The following is a 19,952-nucleotide window of genomic DNA, read 5'->3' as shown; positions in this document are numbered from 1 at the left end:
CAGGGCCGTAGCCTCGTCCGGGGAAGAGAGTGAGGAACCGCTGGGGTACATCTCTCTGGACCCTTCCGGTTCCTGCTGGTGATGGTACACCCTCTCGCTAGAGGTTTGCGAGGGAAAATCTCGGGGTTCCATGACCAGTCCCCCTTGAGATGCTTGAGTCTCTGTCCCCGGTCGCGATTGCCCTCGGGGGTACGAGATAGTTTGTGGGGATCTTTCCCTAGTAGATTGCCGATGGCGTGTATGCCCCGCGTGGTAGGGGCGACCATGGCAGTATAGGCACTGTTCTTGGGAGGGTGACCTAGACCACTCCCTTGGTGTGTACCCTCTGCGTCTGGGGGAGGGAGATCGTCGAGACACTGGAGAGAGCGACTTCGCATAATAGTCCAGTGGTTCAAACCCCAGGAAGGGTGAAGGTGGTGCCAGCCAGGGTGAGGCTGGTTGCAAAAATGGAGAAGGGGGCTCCGGGTAGGCTAGGGGGGACCCCTGCCTTCTGGTTGGAGTCTGCAACGTAAGCGGAGGGCTGTGAGAAAGCAGCTCCACAGCCCTGTCCGGAGAGGGGCTGCGATGCCTCCTCTTGTGTGCAGCCTTCCCCCTCCCTGGAGGAGGTGACTCCGCCCCCTGACGCGCGGGGGATCCCGGCCCCGTCGGCACCGTGCTAGGCATGCTGGAAGGCAGTGCCGCACGTGTGGTGTCCTTGTGCGCCTGCAGGCTGCGTGCCTGCGCGCTCTGCACCGCCGGTTCCGCCGGGGTCGGTGCCGCTGCCTGCCGTGCCGCCGGTGCCGGCGCTTGTTTAGCCGCCGCCCTGCCTGCAGTGTGGGGCGGCTGGCTGATCATCGGAGGCTGAGCCGTTTGCACGTGGCTCTCCGTGCCACCGCCGATCAGCTGTTGCTGCGGCTGGGGGCTGCATGCTCCTCCCGTCCCGCTCACTGTTGCTGCCGGCAGGGATCGGGCTGGAGAGACTTTCCTCCGTTTCTGCGCTGATGGAGTGAGGGAGGCAGCTTTCCTTTTAAGGGCCCCGGAGGGTCCCTCCTGCTGCGGCCGCTCCGGCACGTCTGGCTGGAGGGCCTTATCAAGCAGCAGCATTTTAATGCGCATCTCCCTGTCTCTCCGTGCTCTTGTCGTTAATTTTGCACAGAAGGCGCATTTTTGTGCCACATGGGACTCCCCCAGGCACCTTATGCATAGGCTGTGCCCATTGGACACTGGCATCGCCTCTCGGCAAGACTCACATTTTTTAAAGCCTGAAGAGGACATTGTTGGTGAGTCTTTGAGTTTTATTAAGTGGGTACTTAGCACCTTCTTTGTGCTGTTTTCCCCATCCGATGGCCTGCCTCAGCAGGAGGGCTGATGGCCGTAGCTCCTGGCCTCCGGCGCTTGTTACTGGGACTGGCTGAAGCTGTCCCGCTCGTAGTTTGTTGTTGTTTGTTCTTTTTTTTTTTTTTTTTTTGCAAAATAACAACCGGCTAACTCATAGTAGCCTAAGTATCTGAAAAAACTTTGAAAGAAAAACAGATAAAGTCGTTGAATATGCTATTTGGCCTTAGCCTAGTCAGATTCCGTCTGCAGCCGACGGCGGGTAAGAGGAACCGGCGGGGACCAGATCGCGCACGTGGCCAGGAGCGCGCAAGAGAGCGGCGCGCGCCGGCGCATGCACGGTCCGGCAGAAACTGCTTGGAAGATCCGATCTGCGGCGCCGGGCAAGCCCGTCACCTATTGTGGAGCACCCACGGGGACACTCGAAGAAGAAAAATTGCTTTCAGCAATCCTCTGCAAGGAGCTAGGTTCACAGAGCCTGTTAGCCAAGAGGCACGGGAGGGGAAGGGTGGAGAGGGGTTCAGTTCCAGCTGCATGAACAGCAGGGTGGTGTGGGAACCCTGAAAAACAAAAAGAAATGCTGGTGGGAGGCAAGTTTTCCAGCCATCTGCCAGACTGGGGGCAAAAAACTCTCTCGACAGTCCTAGGAACAGCCCTAAGCAGGGAAGAAAAGGCCATGAAAAGGAGGGCAAACCCACCTGTGCTGCACATGCCAGTTTGCAGTAGCAGGGTCTGCAGCTGCATGGCAATAGAGAAGGGTAGAGAGGGGTTCAATTCCAGCCGCACAGATGGCTGTGCAGGGAGGAATCCCTGTAAAGTGAAAGGAAAGGCAGGGGAAATGGGAAGGGAGAAGGGCCAGAGAACCTGACAGCCGCGCAGCGGGTGGGAGACGGAGCACCTGTCAGCCACATGGTGCAACAATGTGCTCCGGTAAATGCAAAAGAGCAGGAAGCTTTGCAAAGAAATGCAATCCAAATTCCTGTGCTTCTTTAGGTTCCCAAAGAAGACACCACCCTCCTAAAAATAACTGACAGCCAAAGAGAGTGGCTCATCCTATTTGCCCACAAGCCTGGAAAATTTGCAAAAATGCTGTGGGGCACCATGATACCAGGTCATTACCTGGCATGGCAGAGTGTGCTACAGTGGAAGCCACACTAAGTCAGGCCTGCTCAGAAACCTAGTGCAAAAAATACAAGGGTGCCTAGATGAGGCCTTCAAGGAGATCTCCAAAAAGGATAAGCGCTCCATCCCCAGAAATATTAACAGACTGTTTTGAGGGGCACAGTTCCATAAAAAACCTATACCCGTGCCTATACCTACACCCATACCCAGACGCAACCTACCTAGCATTCAGAAAAAAATACTCACTGGAACCACTGGGCCCCAGGGACTCAGGGACTGGTGTAGAGACTATCGGCATAGAGGGGACTGGTTCCACGTCTACGGGGAAGACCTCCAGGCTGTCGGGAACAGCATTCTCGGGTCCCTACTGGTTGCCATCATCCTCCTCTCCATTGGCCTCTTCCTCCTGGCCCTCCAGCTCCTCTTGGCTCAGCTCGGGCTCCAGACCATGGCCTCCACCAGTGTCGAAATGAAGAGTAGGTAACATGGTTGGGTCTCCCTCAAGAAGCATGTGCAGCTGTTCATAATAGTGGCAAGTCTTTGGAGAAGACCCGGATTGCTGGTTGGCTTCCTGGACTTTTTGTGATCTGCCTGCTGGAGTTCTTTCACCTTCACCCGGAATTGCATAGTCCTGGGAGCAGCCTTTGGCAATCAATCATCAACTACGACATCTTCTCACATAGGCTCACATTTCTCTTGGGCTGTGTCTATACTTCCATTCCTCTTTCAAAAGAGGTATGCAAACGAAGGAAACTGAACATGCAAATGAGGTATAAATTTGCATATCTGATCTCATTTGCATATTATTTCAAAATAGCTTCTTTCAAAAGAAGAAAACCGGTGTAGACGCTGCTCTTTCAAAAGTAAATCCCATCTTCGAAAGAATCCTTCTTCTCTTTATTTAATGGGAAGAAGGATTCTTTCGAAGATGGGGCTTACTTTCAAAACAGCAACACCTACACTGATTTTCTTCTTTTGAGAGAAGCCAAATATACACCTCATTTGCATTTTCAATTTCCCTCATTTGCATACCTCTTTCAAAAGAGGAATGCAAGTGTAGACACAGCCTTGGACACACAACTTCTGCTCGCCACTGATTCCTCTTCCCAAACTGCAAGAAGATCTGGAATCTCCTGATGGCTCCATGCTGGAGCTCTCGAGATCCTGAGAGCTACTACGCAGATCACTACCCTGAGTGCTCATGATTACAAGAGCTGCCTACTGATGTGATGGCTACCAATACAGTGCGATGCAAGGGGAAAAAGAAATTCTATCTTCTGGGCGCATCTTTTATTTCCAGGGGTTGCTGGTGATGAATTTAAATTTGAAGGCTTCCTGTGACCTACTTCCTGTGCACCTAGAGAGCAGCAGGGATGGAAGCAGCCATACCTGGCGGGTAACTGCATAGCTTTGTAGGATACACACGGGACACATCTGGAGGCTAATAAATTAAATGTTAAGACACGGTGCTTCCACACTGGCCTTTATTCAAACATTCAAATTTAAACTTGATGCTACATCCAGCTGGTTTCAATAATGATATTGATATTAGTGGTCCCTAAATTGAGCTAATGATGTTGAAAATGAAGACAGTCCCTTTGTTATATCAAGCTAACTGACTTAAATTTGAATTTATCTCATAGTGTAGATGCAGCCTAAATCATAATAAAAACCACTACACAATTGGCAGTATCTGCTTATGAGTGGAACAAGCTGCTTCACATCAGGGCTAAAGTGCCAAGACTTGCATTTTATTCATTATATCCATTTTACATTCCCAAAGAATGAACATAGTCTAAACTGGGAAGATATACAAACACTTAAGGACAGTGTTAATATCTGCTTAACTAGCTAGTGACCTGATCCTAAAAAAGAAAAAGCTGGAAGTATCTCAAACAAGATCTTTATTTTCAATTACACAGTTTATCGTTAACGTTTCTTCTTAGCCCAGCATGGTTTTAATATCTAACAAAGGGCAAAAACTGAATAAGTGGCACCAGTGCCCCTCTTTTTATACTGATGCAGCTGGTATATGAAGCCCTTTAGAATCATAGAATCATTAGAATCATACAGCTGGAAGGGACCTCAGGCAGTCATCTAGTCCAGCCCCCTGCTTCAAGCAGGATCAACCCCAGTAGTATGTGGTTTAGTATGGTTTCAAATGTTTCTGTGCCCATGCAGCTTCATGATGGAAGACCTGTGGAGGTGTACTTATGAAACAGCAACAAATTTAGCTTAAACTAAATTTAGCTTAAACTGGTACCTTCTTTCCATTTAAATGTGGTCTAAACATATTACATTTAGAAAACAGAGTCATGGATTAAACAGGTCCTTTCTAACCTAATAATTTTATGCTCCTACTTGAGTCTGTCAGGGAATGCTGCAACTCTAAAACTTAACTGAGTGGCTTTTAAGTTTTGAGAATAGTGGTATGTAAATATCCACACCTACATTGATTAAGAATACAGAACAGAAACCTGCCATTAAAAAGAGCTTGTTTTACGGTAGTTGTAACAGCATATCTATTTCAACAGTTTTGTGACTTTTCCTCAGAGGTACACACATTACCCACCAGAAAACCTACAGCTTTTCATGACAGAGGGACAGGTTCACTCTAATACTTCTTTTCCATCTTAAGATATTAGAAGCACAGTTTATTTTTATACAGTCAAGGAGGAAATAGTATTCCACTGCAAGCGTTACTTTTTGTCTTTTAATGGACAGTTAATTATATAAAAATATACAGCATATTACACTAAGGCCACGTCAACACTAGCAAGTTCTTTTGGAAAAATCAGGCCCTTTTTCGAAAGAACACGGGGAGCATCCATACAAAATGCACTCTTTCGATCCAAAAATTAAAAGAATGCAGCTCTTCCTCTGGAAGCCCTCTTTTGTTCCCAGATCAGGAAGAGTGCCTCCTTTCAAAAGCTTCTTTTGAACAAAAGCATGTTGAAAAAGCATGTGTAGATGTTATGCAGGCCCTTTATCAGGGCAGTCCTCATGGCACCAGATTTCTTGATCCCTGGCCCCCTCTTTCGAAAGAACGGGGGCTGTGTGGACACTCTCTATCGAAAGAGTGGATTGATCTTGCAAGCCACTTTTCTGTGTGTGGATGCACTCTTTCGAAAGAAGATCTTCTGGAAGACTTCATCTTTTGAAAGATCACTGTGGCATAGACATGGCCTTACTCAGAGCTCTCATCTGATTTTCAAAGCTTACCTCCAAGTATATTGATGGTGGGTTATGCTCTCCTCCAAACTTGTCCAGCAGTGCCTCTATGTGTTCTTGCGTTAATTTAATCATCTGTTTAATATTCCACACCTAAAACAAAAATATATATTTTTAAAAAGTAAAAGAAGCAAGTCTGGTACATGTTTTAAACAATTAAAAATCATGAACTCACATCTTGCTAGCTATACAGATGACAAAATAATGAGATTTCATATTTTACTTAAAGGCCTATAGAATGTGAAACAGACCAGGGTCTGCACCCGAAATACAAAGAAGAGACTTTTTTTTCCAAATTCAGTAAAAAACTTAATTCAAGAGATGCAATGCATGTGAATATGAGACAGTCCTTAATAAAGGATGTCAAACCATACTATTTGTAATCTCTATTTTAAGAACTGCACACACATAATTATTTGTAATGTAATAACGTGTTTACTGCAGAACATTCACAAACTTTTAACATTCTACTTCCTCACACTTTACATGTTTGTACCACTGTCTTCCTGTCTTTCACTCCTGAACCTATTTTAATTATGTAAATTTTACTTCATGTTTAATTTCAGTTTCTCTTTCTTAAAATACGTGTTGTCCTTCACAGCAGGAATGACACAAGCTTCCCTTTCCAGAATCAAGACTGTTAGTTAAGGAAGTAAGTTAAGGAAATATGGATTGGATCCTTGGAGTACAAGATGGACAGAAAGCTGACTTGATGGTGGGGCCCAACGGGTAGTAGTCAATGGCTCAATATCTGGATGGCAGTCAGTTTCAAGTGGAGTGCCACAAGGCTCGGTTCTGGGGCCAGTGTTGTTTAACATCTTTATTAGTGACCTGGATGAAGGACTGGACTACAACCTCAGCAAGCTTGTGGATGACACAAAACTAGAGGGAGAGGTCGATACGTTGGAGGGTAGAGAGAGAATCCAGAGTTACCTGAATAAATTGGAGGATTGGGCCAAAAGAAATCTGATGCGGTTCAACAAAAAGTGTAGAGTCCTACAACTGGGGCAGAAGAATCCCAAGCATTGTTATAAGCTGGGGACTGGCAGCATAAATGGACCTAGGGGTTATAGTGGATGAAAGACTGGATATGAGTAAACAGTGTGCCCTTGTAGCGAAAAAGGCTAACAGCACACGAGGGTGCATTAGGAGGAGCAATTCAAGCAGATCTAGAGAAGTGGTTGTTCCCCTCTATTTGGCACTGGTGAGGCCACATCTGGAATGTTGTGTCCAGTTTTGGGTCCCCCCAGTATAAAAAGGATGTGGATGTGCTGGAGCAGGTTCAGCGGAGGGCAACAAAAATGATTAAGGGACTAGTGCACAAGACCTGTAAGGACAGGCTGAGGGATTTGGGCTTGTTTAGTTTACAGAAAAGAAGACTTAGGGGTGATTTAATAGCAGCCTTCAATTTCCTCAGGGGGAGCTCTAAAGAGGAGGGTGAGAAATTGTTCTCAGTGGTGTCAGATGGCAGAACAAGGAGTAATGGTCTGAAGTTAAAGAGGGAGAGGTATAGGTTGGATATTAGGAAACATCATTTCACCAGGAGGCTGGTGAAGCACTGGAATGTGTTGCCTAGAGAGCTGGTGGATTCTCCATCCCTCGAGGTTTTTAAGTCCTGGCTTGACAAGATCCTGGCTGGGATGACTTAGTGGGGGTTGATCCTGCTTGAAGAACGGGGCTGGACTAGACGATCTCCTGAGGTCCCTTCCAGCCCCATGATTCTATGATTAGCAATAGGATTAAAACACAGATAGAGCATCATATCCCCCAATACACTGCACATGTTAAAAAGGGAGTTACCCAATATTTAGAGACCACATATAATTTGCTATTTAGATATGAGTTCATGTTGGGCTTTCAGATGTTCACCACTTCTCAAAAATAATCAAGAGGGGGTTTTTGTTTGTTTTCTCCTAACTTTGCAATTATAGCACTGAGAGCCACAAAGAAGTCTTTAATAGCTGCATGCGGCTCTGGAGCCACAGCTTGACCCCTGAACTACACCAATTATCCAGAACTTTGTTGACTGAAGTCCTAAATGAAAATACAGTTACAAAGTATCAGTAATGTCAATCAAAAAGAATGAGTATTGGTGATTATGATCACCTTCCTGTAACAATTCAGTCTCAGTTCTGTTTCAGTTTTCAACTAAAGTGAGCAACGATACCCTTTTATTTTGAAATGCAAGAGCCACTAAAAAGAAAATATTTCTATCATGCATTACTTTTCATATGGATATCTCAAAACGCTTTCAACAGTAGCATCTACCTACATTCCACAGATGGAGAAACTGAGGCAAAGAGGTACAGTGATATGTCTAAGTTCACGTATAAGGTACAAAAGAGAACGCTGAATAAGGGAGAAAGCCAATCTATGCAATGCTGAAAGTTTCAGGATTTTATTAATACATTCAAGTTTCCATGACAATACTTTTGCACACCAAATACCAAACTTTCAGTGGTGAACTGCAAGTACCACAATCACATTATCTAGATATTTCTAATTTATCTACCAGTAGAGTATTTAATGCCATACTCGGACACATTGTACGTTTTGGACTCTATACTGCCCCCGTTTGCAAGTTTTTTCAACCAAAAAATCAATAGTTTGCACTCATAGTTTGAGGGCAGAATTTGATCACTCACTGGACTTACTGACAGAGAGAGAGCTGTGTTAGTCTGTATTCTACCAAAACAAAAACGCAGTCATGTAGCACTTTAAACAAAATAATTTACTAGGTGATGAGCTTTCATGAGACAGACCCACTTCTTCGGATCATAGCCTTACCAGAACTCTGTCCCAGAAATGGGTCTGTCGCACGAAAGCTCATCACCTAATACATTATTTTATTAGTCTTTAAGGTGCTACACGACTGCTTTTGTTTTCACTGGACTTAGGACAGCACATAATGAAGTAACTCAGGTTGCTATTCACACTCTTTGCAACATCTTGAAGGAGCCAACAGCCATCACTGTTAATGAGAGACAAGTCTAAGTAAACTTAAATACATGTTGGACCAACAGGCCTGGACATCCAGAAAGATTTTTCTTTTTCTTAAAATTACATTTGCCTTCAACTTAATGTGATGAAAATAGAGGAAAACTGAATTTCAGCTAGCCAGAGGAAAAATACTTAACTGTTCTCTGAAGGTTCTATTTATAAAAATATCACTATTCAAAACATCCATGTTACTTAAGAGACTACTGAATATGTGACAACTCAAAATTCAAAAGCCATCAGCTCCAAGATGGGAGAATTGCACAGTTTCTTCCACGGGAATCTCAGTGAAAGAAAGTACAAACCCTTCAGTTCCAAATTCTAAGCAGAGAGGACAGTTGGTAGTGAGTGTTAACATGTATTTTCTTCACAAAAAGAGTAGCTTTATGTCCTGCTAAAATATACCAGTAAAAGCATCACAACTCCAGGGATGTCTCAAACATTATAAGTAAAGAGAAAATCTTTCTGCAACAGAGAATAAACATGTAAGACGCTTGAAACACCTCAATCATTCTTTTTAAAAAAAAAGGTATTTCTGTTATTCAGTACTAGCTATTAATGATGAAGACATCACAGAAATAAATAAGGTGAAAAAAGAGTTGGATAACTTCTAGCCCATTAAAGTTTGGAGCACTGAGAATAAATTTTGATTCTTGCTCAAAGCAAGCAGCAATAGTTTGTACAAAGATGTACAGAACTCAGTGGCTGTTTTCCAAATCTTATGTATGTAAACTCAGTGAAGGCTGGCTGTAAAGACCAACTTTTTCTCTGAACTCTCAAACAAATGTTTGCTAATGTGACCATTAAGTCGTGTGACTGCCAAGAAGCAGCAATGAGGGATCTGCGTAATGTACACATATCAGAGACATCAGAAAGCTCTCTGTGTCATCTAATCTGTTTCAGATAAGAAAACAAGGAATTTTATCTGGTAAATGGTTGGAATGACATCCTGCAGGTTTGGATCTGTGCAGAGAAAGAAAGCTGGCTGGACGATTACAGTGGAATCCCAGCACTACTTTTGGAAAATATTTAGAATGCATGAACACACCACTTTCCTTTAAAGGATTTATTGGCTAGTGCATCTGTCAAGAGCTCTAAAGCTGGCTTAAGACATGAGAAGTCATCACTGGTACCAAACAAGAACCTTCATTTAATACAGGGATGGGAAATTTGGTTGGGGGGTGGGTCTGGAGCTACTGACCCATGGGAAACAAAAATTAGTTAGGGGAGGGCACATAAAAGTGAGAAGCAAAAAAAAAAAAAAACCCCACAAAACAAAAACTTGCCCCTCACTGAAACATTTCACTCCCCTCACATTCCAGCACCAAGGATGGGGACCCAGTGGTGGCCAAGGTTCAGATCCCTGCCCCCCAGACCAGACTAACTCTTCTGGGGACCCAGGGCAGCACCAAATATGAGGCACCCTGTGTTTCGGAGGGGCTGTTGGGGAGCAGGATGCAGTCTGGGCAAGAGGAACGGTGCAGGAGCAGATTGGGGATATGGGATCTCTTGTAGTGACAGACTAAGGGTGGGAGGAATGATGCAGCAGTGGGCTGGGGCTCCATGGGGTTGGGAGAGGGAATAGGGGCCACCTGGACAGGTGGTGGGGACAGGAGCAGGTTGAGGGTGTGGGGTCTGGGTGGGGCCTAGGATGCAGGAGCATAGAGAGGGTGGGGGTCTGTGCAGGAGGGAAGGTACAGGAATGACAATAGGTTGCAGGGCTGGGGAAACGGAGCTTCCAGTAACAGGCACCCATAGACCAGGCTCCCTGCTGAAAGAGGGCTAAAACATCAGACTCACAGGCCAGACCCAGCACGTGGACTGTAGGCTGTCCACCCCGATTTAATAATTCTGCTCACACATGAAGAAGCTACAAAGAAAGTTTAATTACCACTTTGACATTCAACATTATCACTTGATCGTCTAAATACAGTACAGTAAACTCCCAATATGTGCGCTTTCGACTTGAACTTAACTTGCGTTGACACAAGTTAAGCCCAAGTCGAAATCCCCTCCCAAGCTCCCTGCTCCAGCCCCTGGCTCCCCCAGCTGGGGCAAGCCGGGGAAACGCTGCTTTGACACAGCTGTCTACCCACCCAGTTCCCCCAGCTGGGAGAAGAAGTGCCACTGTGGCTGTTTGCCTGCCTGGCTTCCCACAGCTGGGGGAAGCTGGGGAGAGGCCACGCCTGGCTCCCAGAGTGGCTGACGCCTGGTTCCCCGTTCCCCACCACTCTGGAAGCCCCAGGAAACTGATCAGTGTTGGTAAATTTCCCAGCTCCCCCACAACTTGCGCAAAATTTGAGTTACCTGAGGGTGCATGGGAGTGCAACCCTTATGTAAGATGGGGGTCTACTGTACACACAAAATATGCTGATTAACAGATGCATAAGAATTTACCTACCAGTTTAAATCCGGTCTGTAGGATACACAAACATTCAGTAACCAGCATGAGAAATCCACTCCAGCACTATGGCAAGAGTCCCTACTGAGCTACATCTCCACTCAGCTCTTGGTAAGGATGATGATTTTCCAAGTGCATTTAAGTGACTCTGGGTATGTCTACAGTTTCGGAAGAATTGAACTGGTCAGGGTTGATCTTCCGGAGTCCTATTTTTTGTGTCTGGGGTCAGAGTCAACCTCTGTACTTCACGCTATTACGTGGAATAAGGGAGGTGGACAGGAGAGTATAGAAGCTAGGTCTATACTAGGGAACTAAGTTGACTCTGATGTGTCGATTCTAGCTATGCAAATACCATAGCTAGAAACGCATATCTGAAATCAACTGATTTCCCTAGTATAGTCTTAGCCTTAGGAATCAATTCTCACTGACTTTCAAATTGGCCTTCACTTTAAAGTCATTTAGGTACTTTTGAAAATCTTATCGATGGACAATCACCTCATGCAGGGGCTTAAGACCCAATATCCATCTTCTCCTGCACTGAGGGGATCTCACACATACACAGGGAGCTGAGGAAGAAATCTCCATCTAACAATGTAGTCTCATCTAGTTGTCTACACTACCAGAAACTTCCCCATTTTTATCTCTGTGGTAGCTGAGAGTGAATGCATCCATCACCCACCATTCTGAGCAGCTTCTTCTCTCTTCCTTCTCAAGTATTGTTATGATAACAGAAGCAGCAGCACCAGGAAGGAGAGGGCCATTCTACTTAGCAGCTGCTAAGCACATAGAGAGCAATCTTTCAGAGCCAAAAACTGCAGCTAAAGCCCCAGGAAACCCCAAACAGCTGTCACATGTACTCAGCTAAACTGGAGGAAGGCACACATCAAGTTCTAAATCATGCATTTCACAGTGAATCACAGATGTTTTCCATCGGAATTGGTTAGCCTTCCTAGATGGAAGGTGTCTATCACAAAAATTAGCATTTTGACCTCTAGTCTTTAAGAGCATTACTTATAAGGGGAGGAAGTTCATGTACCTTTTCCCCTCTAGTAAACAGAGGAGACATCCCTCAAGAGTGGATCATCAGACCAATTGTGCACAACTCCAAGTTGTGTGCAGATATCAAACAGGCAGACCTCTTTGGTACACCTCACACATGAAAGAGGTAGCTTCAGTCTGAAACAACTCATATGGCTCTTCCATTAGAGATTGAGTATTTCAAATCAATCAAGATTCTCTCTCCTGCTAAGTAAATGGTAATTAGACATCTGTGGAACAACACACAACCCCATCCTTGAAGAACTGCCTATGACAGGAGTCAACACCCACTATCTTGCTCATAGAGAAAATCTAGATGTTTGAAACAACTATTTTTGAGAATACTAGGCCAGTGAAGTCTCTGAAAATTACCTCAAAAAGTATCGGAGGGGTAGCCGTATTAGTCTGGATCTGTAACAGCAACGAAGGGTCCTGTGACACCTTATAGACTAACAGAAAAGTTTTGAGCATGAGCTTTCGTGAGCACAGACTCACTTCATCAGATGCTGGTCTTGCAAATCTGCAGGGCCAGGTATAAATAAGCCAGAGCAAGGGTGGGGATAACAAGGTTAGCTCAGTCAGCAAGGGTGAGGCTCACTACCAGCAGTTGATCTGGAGGTGTGAACAGCTCCCCTCCCTTGGTGTTCACACCTCCAGATCAACTGCTGGTAGTAAGCCTCACCCTTGCTGACTGAGCTAACCTTGTTATCCCCACCCTTGCTCTGGCTTATTTATACCTGGCCCTGCAGATTTGCAAGACCAGCATCTGATGAAGTGAGTCTGTGCTCACGAAAGCTCATGCTCAAAACTTTTCTGTTAGTCTATAAGGTGCCACAGGACCCTTCGTTGCTGTTACAGACCCAGACTAACACGGCTACCCCTCCAATACTTTACACTTACCAAGTTACCCTTTCTATTTAATAACGTAGATTTTCATCAAGAAGTTCAGCCTGTTGTAGGGCTAGCTGGTTTCCTAATAACCAAGATCTGAAAGTTCATGGGAATATCCCCATTTCACACAGGGTTAGCCTCAGTAATAGGGTGCTTCTCCCATTGTGTTGTCTCAAAACCAGCCTTTAGTTTCTATTCACAGACAGGCTGAACACCTGTTTATCTCTTTTTTGTTTTTACCATTCGTTTCTCCTTGCCACTGATAGCTTCCCATTCAAAGTCTTAGTATAGCTCAAGGCTAAGCAATTGACTTTACACAGCATCATCAGCTAGACAAGGTGGGGTGACCACTCCCACTTGTCCAAATGGGCCATTACAGAAATAACTTATCTCCTAGTGACTAATGCCTACTCCAGGTGCATAAAGCATGCCTTCAATATGAATGCATTGTTCCTTAAATACTATATGTACCTTTACCTCAAAATGAGTATTAATCTTAACAAGTTACAAAGTGTGTAGACATCTTATATGTTACTATTTACAGATAAATAACGTGAAAGTGTGGTCAGTCTGTCAAATCCGAGTGTAAGATGTTTGGGAACAGGGGATTGATTGTCAAGTAGTCTGTCCAAAAGGCACTCAAATATTATGGTATTAGACTACTGCTGACAAAGCACTTTCCAGAAATGTATCATTGATGCCAGCCAAAAAGACAAACACCCAGAATTATTAGTGTTATTCTCTTATAAGAAATCTGTGATATTTCCAGTGGTTGCAATACTTTCCTCGTTCCCACCTCCCTCGCAAACACACTTGTTTTGAAAAGTCTAGAGAGCACAGCTGGCTTTATCTATACTTAGCTCTACTGTCAGTCTATGACAGTTGCGCAAATTGAGCAGCTTAATTCGACATAAATACTGCAGTGACCGCCACACGGTAAAAGTTGACAGGGAGGCTGCTCTCCTGTTGATGCCGGCTCCTCTTCTCATTTTGTTGGCGTACCAGCATTGACGACAGCATGTTCTGAGATCCATTTATTTCATCTTCAGTGATATAATAAATCCATATCTAGCGGATCAATCCCTGCCGGTTCGATCCCCAGCGTAATGAACACATACCACCAGACACCTTCCTTAGTAAATTAGCAATTATGCAGCTTCCCATCTCCTACTTTATCCTATGAGAAATCCTGCATCCTTAGTCTCATGATGCCCTTGCATTCTATTCAGAAATACCATCATATCACGTCATCCTTATTTGTGCACAAATACATTCAGAGGTGGGTAGCCAAAAGGTGGTGGCTGCTGGCCAAGGGCCAGTCAGCAGTACGAAAGGCAGGCTAACAATACCATGCCATCCATCCTTACTTCTGCACTGCTACTGGTGGTGGGACACTGCCTTTGGATCTGGACTCCTAGCCAGCAGCCATCACACTCTGGCCACACAACTCTGAATGCAGTGCTGCCACCCATAGCAGCACAGAAATAAGGGTGGCAATGCTATGACCCCTCCACCCCCTCAACAACTCCCTCTGGGGTGAGGACACCTACAGTTACAAGCCTCTAAAATTTCAAATTTAAATATCTGAAGTCATGAAATATACTTTTTAAAATCCTATGGCCACAAAATTAATCAGACCCACCATGAATTTCATAGGGGTCCACCTCTATCAGTAACATCACTAGTGTCAGACATCAATGTATTACCATTCTTTTGTCCCCCTGTACAAGTAACCTGATATTTACTGGATCACTCACGCAGTTTAAATATTATAATGGAAGGTGGTAAGTGCACTAGAATGCTCACCAAACATCTGCAAGTTAAAGTTATAGTCATGAATCATCAAAATAGAATATTATGTTCATATGTATAAAAGCAAGTTATGAATTAAGACACGAGGCTAACAGTTTGCCCCATTATCACCATTCTTCCCCCATTGCATTGAAATACCTGTGCAAGTAGGATGTGATTCACTGAAGAATCAGGCAAATGTTAACTTGGGGGAGATGAGGAGTCATGGAGTGGAAGGCAGTTTTTGTGGGAGTCTTAGGTTTAAAAAGAAACTCCATGTGAGGTATCTAAGGATTTGCTTATTCTCGTTACAGGACTGGGGCGACCAACCTCTTTGCATCAGGGGCCCCATGGGAATTTTTTTACATGTTCCAGGGGCCAAACACAAAAGAGCATAATAATTGAAAACAGAAAAATGCAGCATGAATTGATATTTTATTACTCCAACATCACAGTGGTCCTTTCTGGCCTTGGAACTTAAAGAACATAGAAAATGAAGTTGAAATCCCTGCTGCAATTAATTATTCATAAAAAATGGAACAGCTTTGACCAAAGAGCACAAGAGAGGGTCTCCCCAACACCCCTCCACAAAACAGCTCATAGTTAAGAGCCAAGGACATGCCTGTCATTTGAGATCCAATTTCACATCTGTTCTCTGTCTGCACGGCAGGGGAGAGGACTACGCCTGTTTTCCCCACTTCACAGAGCTGCTAATTTTAGAATTTACAAAGGGAGAGACAATTCTTGATTTAGTCCTAACCTGCACACAGGATTTGCTCCAAAGTATGAAATGGCTAAATTCCTCAGTATTAATGAAGAAAAAGTCTCAAGGCACGCCAAAGCAGACTAGGAAGAGAGTTACAAAACTGGGTAAAACGACAAGAAAAGGGCATATGAAATCCAATGTTGATAAATGCAAAGAAAAGGACAATGGAAAACACACTCCCAACTATATGCACAAAATGATGGAGTTTAAGTTAGCTGTTACCAGCTGTGAAACAGATCTTGGATTCAGTGTGGGTAGTTCTCTGATAAACACAGCTCAAGGCGAAGCAGTAAACATAAAAGTTACCAGGAACCATTATGAAGGGATAAGACAAAAAAAAAAATATCCCAAAGCCATGGTACAACACACCTTGAACACTGCCTGAAGTTTTAGCTGTCTCATCTCAAATAAAGATACATTAAAATTGGACAAGGTACAGAAGGGCAAACAATTAAGAGTATGGAACAGCTTCCATATGAGGAGAGATTAAAGAAACTGTTTGGCTTGTAAAAGAGACAACTAAGAGGGAATATGACACAAGTCTATACAATCATAAATGGTGTGGAGAAAGTACACACAGCACAAAAATCAGGGTCACCCAATGAAGTTAATAGGTAGCAGGTTCAAAACAAACCAAAGTACTTTTCACTATGCACAACTGACCTGCAGAACTAACTCCCAGGGGATGTTGTGAAGGCCAAAAGCACATGAGAGTCCATCAGTAGCTATTACCCAAGATAGTTAAGGGATGCAATCCTATGCTCCAGGTGTCCTTAAGCCTCTCACTGCCAGATCCTGGGACTAGAAGACAGGGACTAGATACCTTGATAACTGTAACTCCATCTGAGGTCTCTGGCATTTGCAACTGCTAGAAGAAAAAAAAACACTGGGCCATATACCATTTTTATGGTCACATCCCAGGTGAACAGCCTAAAAGCTGAGAAAACGTTGTAAAAGCATTGATACAAGCATTACACCCTGCTTCTCATCACAGAGCTGTGAATCTTGCCCTTTAAAAAGGCCAAACCAAAAAGTTTCAGGTCAAACAACATGTTGCATTTGATTCAGAACACATTTTTTCAATATGCTGGATTCAAATTCAGCTTAAACTGAATTCCTTCTCCCAATTTTTTTCAGAACTATCAGAGAACTGGGGTGAGAAAGTGAACTAGGGTAAAGTCATCTGCCACGCACTGGTGTGCACGCATATTCAGCAAGTTGAGCACACTCAGCAGTAACTCTGAAATTCTGACATTAGCACTTGCGTGCATGTGACACACAGGAAGGGGAACCTATGCTACACCATGTTCTCCCTTCACAATACACATCACAGGACCACACACGTGAAGCTACAGCTTCTATACCCCCAGTGTAACCTGCGCTAGCAGCAGCCCCTGTGCTCTGACCCCCAAAGCCAGAGCAGCAGGCAAATGGGTGAGCCCCATGTCAAGCACATTACATACACTCAACAGTTCCCCAGCCCATGCCAGGCTCGCTCACCACATTGCGCATGCTCAGAGCAATTCTCTCCTGCCTCTCTGCCCTTACTGGCACCATCATTCACAAGCGCATTTGCTCCTGAGAAGCCTGTGCCTCATGGGAAAAGGCCACACTTTGATTACTATGCATGCTCAGCTAAGTGAGATCACGGGCCAGATAAAAATGCTTGTGCAGGCCACATATTGGCCACCACTGTTGTAGGACTTCCTTCCTACCAAGGCTTGTGGCAATAAAAACAATTCAGACTAGTTTGGAATCATTTTGTTAGATTTACACCATAGGACCATCATTCCATTTGTAATTTTGATTTTTCCTTAGTTTAAATGTGAAGGTAACTGGGGATAACCCCATGTTGAGCTCTGCTCTTAATCTGGATGTATATAAAGTTGTTACATAGTTCATAACAGGGTTATGTCTTTGGGCATATTTGTCATAACAATCTCATGTCGCTTTTGTTATTTCAAAGCTATTTTTACAGTTACAATACAGAAAAAAGTTTAATAAGTGTGAGAATAAAGGTTGTAATTTTCTCTCTAGAGTGAATATGATTAGTTTTGTAGTACTTTCAGAGAGTCAGCCGTATTAGTCTGTACTCCAACAAAAAATGCAGGAGAAATGTAGCATTTATGCTGCCTTTTTTTTTTTGTTTTTTGTTTTAAGTAGTTTGTAATCTTACATAGCATCGCATTTACAGTACATGCTAGTCTTCATTGTTTCAACGTACTTAAATCCAATAGCTTGTATTAGCTCCATCTTTTGACATTTGATTAGAGGAAGCGTTACCTCTAAATAACATTATATGGAATGATACAATGGTTGAAAACTTTCTATTCCTAAGTAGATTTGTGTACAGAAACCTGAATAGCAGATGTCTATTTCTTCCATTTAGACCACAACCATCACTCCCAAATAGTTATAGTCTATTGCTCAATGTTCTCAGTCTCATTAATCTTTCCTTCATTTTCTTTGTACATGTTCATTCATTAGACACCCCAATACTGCAATAATGGGGAACACATGCAACCCCAAACTGAATTCTTCGTAGGATCAATCTTCTTGTTCACCATTTAAATGCCATGTATTTTAAAGTTCACAGATGCTGGGTATGAGGTAAAGCAGTGGTGGGCAACCTGCAGGTCACATGCAGAACACTGGGGTTCTACCTGAGGCCCATGCAGCCCATCTGCCCCCTCCTCCACATGCTTCTCACAGACTGGGGCATTGGAGCCCCATGCTTCCCACTCCTCCCCATCAGGGAAGGGCAAAGAGAGGGGGTGTGCAGACCACAGGTGGAATCCCAGTGAACAGCAGTTGCCCCAGCCGTGTAGCCCACTGAGACAAAGGAAGGCCACTAGTGCAGTCCACTCACTAGCCATGGTTGTCCATCACTGATTTAGGGTCTCAACTAACATCATCTGAGGGATGGGAAGGTTTTGTTGTTCTAAACAGTTATTCTCAACAGCATCAGAAAAAAATCACACATACAAAACAAAATACTGAACTTAATTTTCCTAATATGGTTGAAAAGGAACAGACTCTCAATTTCTGCTTAAGAATGGCAGTTGCAAACTGCCATTCAACAAATGAACGTGAGGCCAGGTTTGACTTCTAAACTCATCACTGTAGACGCTATTCACCTGCTGTCACTTTTCTACTTTTCCCTGCTTAAACCGAAAATCATTACTGTAACCAATAGCCACCTTCCAAACATCATTTACACACACAATTCGGAAGCAAGAGCTAACCGAATGAAGCACGTACACAGCTCAAACAACATTATGTCGGCAAATAAACCCCACCCCACCCCCAACTACACAAAGTTGTCTGCTTCATCTACTCTTGCTTCACTCTTGCCAGTTCACAGAACTGCAATGATCACAAAAACAAAAGTCTCCAGGGGTAGACGAGTTAGCCTGTAGCATCACAAAAACAAGCAATCCTGTAAATAATAAATTTGTTTATTAGGTAATGAGTTTTCCTGGGTAAGACTCACGAAAGTACCTTACCCACAAAAGCTCATTACCTACTCTTTAAGGTGCTAGAGGGTTGCTTGTTTTTGGTAAAACTATCAGAGCAAGTTTCTTCTAGATCTCTTCATGTACAAAAATGATGGGGCCCCTCAAACATCTAACACTGTGATTTTAAGAGCCAGGGGGTTTCAGCCTGCAAAGGGATTTATCCCATGTTTATTAAGGATACCAGCATGAGCTATTACCGCAATTTTAAATCTAAGGCTACGCCTACACTAGAGTGATCTGTCGACAGAAGAAACCATTGGAAGATACCTTCCAACAAGAACTTCTGTCAACACAATGCATCCACACAGCAAAGCGGATCGCTCTGTCAAACCACTCTGTCAACAGAGAGTGGCCAGACTGCCCGGCTGTTCTCAACAGAACAGCCAACAGGAAGCACAGTAGACAGGGCTGCCTGGTGTCTCTGAAGCCACCTGTCTGTCAACAGAAGGCCCCCACCCCAGGGCACCCACATGGCTTTCTTGTTGACAGATAATGTCAAGAAAGGCATTCCTCTTAGCGGAGAGGCAGAAGGCTATTGACAAAAGTGCCATGTTCTGTTGATTTACTGTTGACAGTACACATTTTAGTGTGGACCCTCCACGAGGTTTGTTGACAAAACTCTCTAGTGTAGACGAAGCTTAATAGAGCAGCACATGGAAAACTAGAAACAGAGAGAAAGCCGTGCTCGTCTATATACTATCAAAACAAAATGTAGTTAAGTAGCACTTTAAAGACTAACAAAGTAATTAGGTGATGAGCTTTCGTGGGACAGACCCACTTCTTCAGATCATAACCATATGGCTATCACTCTAAGATATGGTTAGAGAAAGTGTGACCTCAGTGACCTTCCATACTCTTAATTTTGAATTTTTATGACATTTCT

General features: G+C 44.0%; 1 protein-coding gene across 2 annotated transcripts in view; it reads right to left on the bottom strand.

Annotated features, from left to right (window-relative positions):
- The window catches only part of BRAF (B-Raf proto-oncogene, serine/threonine kinase), a 148,224-nt gene that overhangs the window by 121,558 nt on the left and 6,714 nt on the right, over window positions 1-19,952 (bottom strand). For both annotated transcript variants that reach the window (XM_075007122.1, XM_075007131.1), the window contains exon 2: window positions 5,659-5,760. In XM_075007122.1, the coding sequence (XP_074863223.1) occupies window positions 5,659-5,760 (102 nt within the window). The remainder of the gene's footprint in view (window positions 1-5,658; window positions 5,761-19,952) is intronic.

The sequence above is a fragment of the Carettochelys insculpta genome, chromosome 1 (assembly GCF_033958435.1).
Source record: "Carettochelys insculpta isolate YL-2023 chromosome 1, ASM3395843v1, whole genome shotgun sequence".
Taxonomy (NCBI): Eukaryota; Metazoa; Chordata; order Testudines; family Carettochelyidae; genus Carettochelys; species Carettochelys insculpta.
This window is presented reverse-complemented; position numbering and strand designations above follow the sequence as displayed.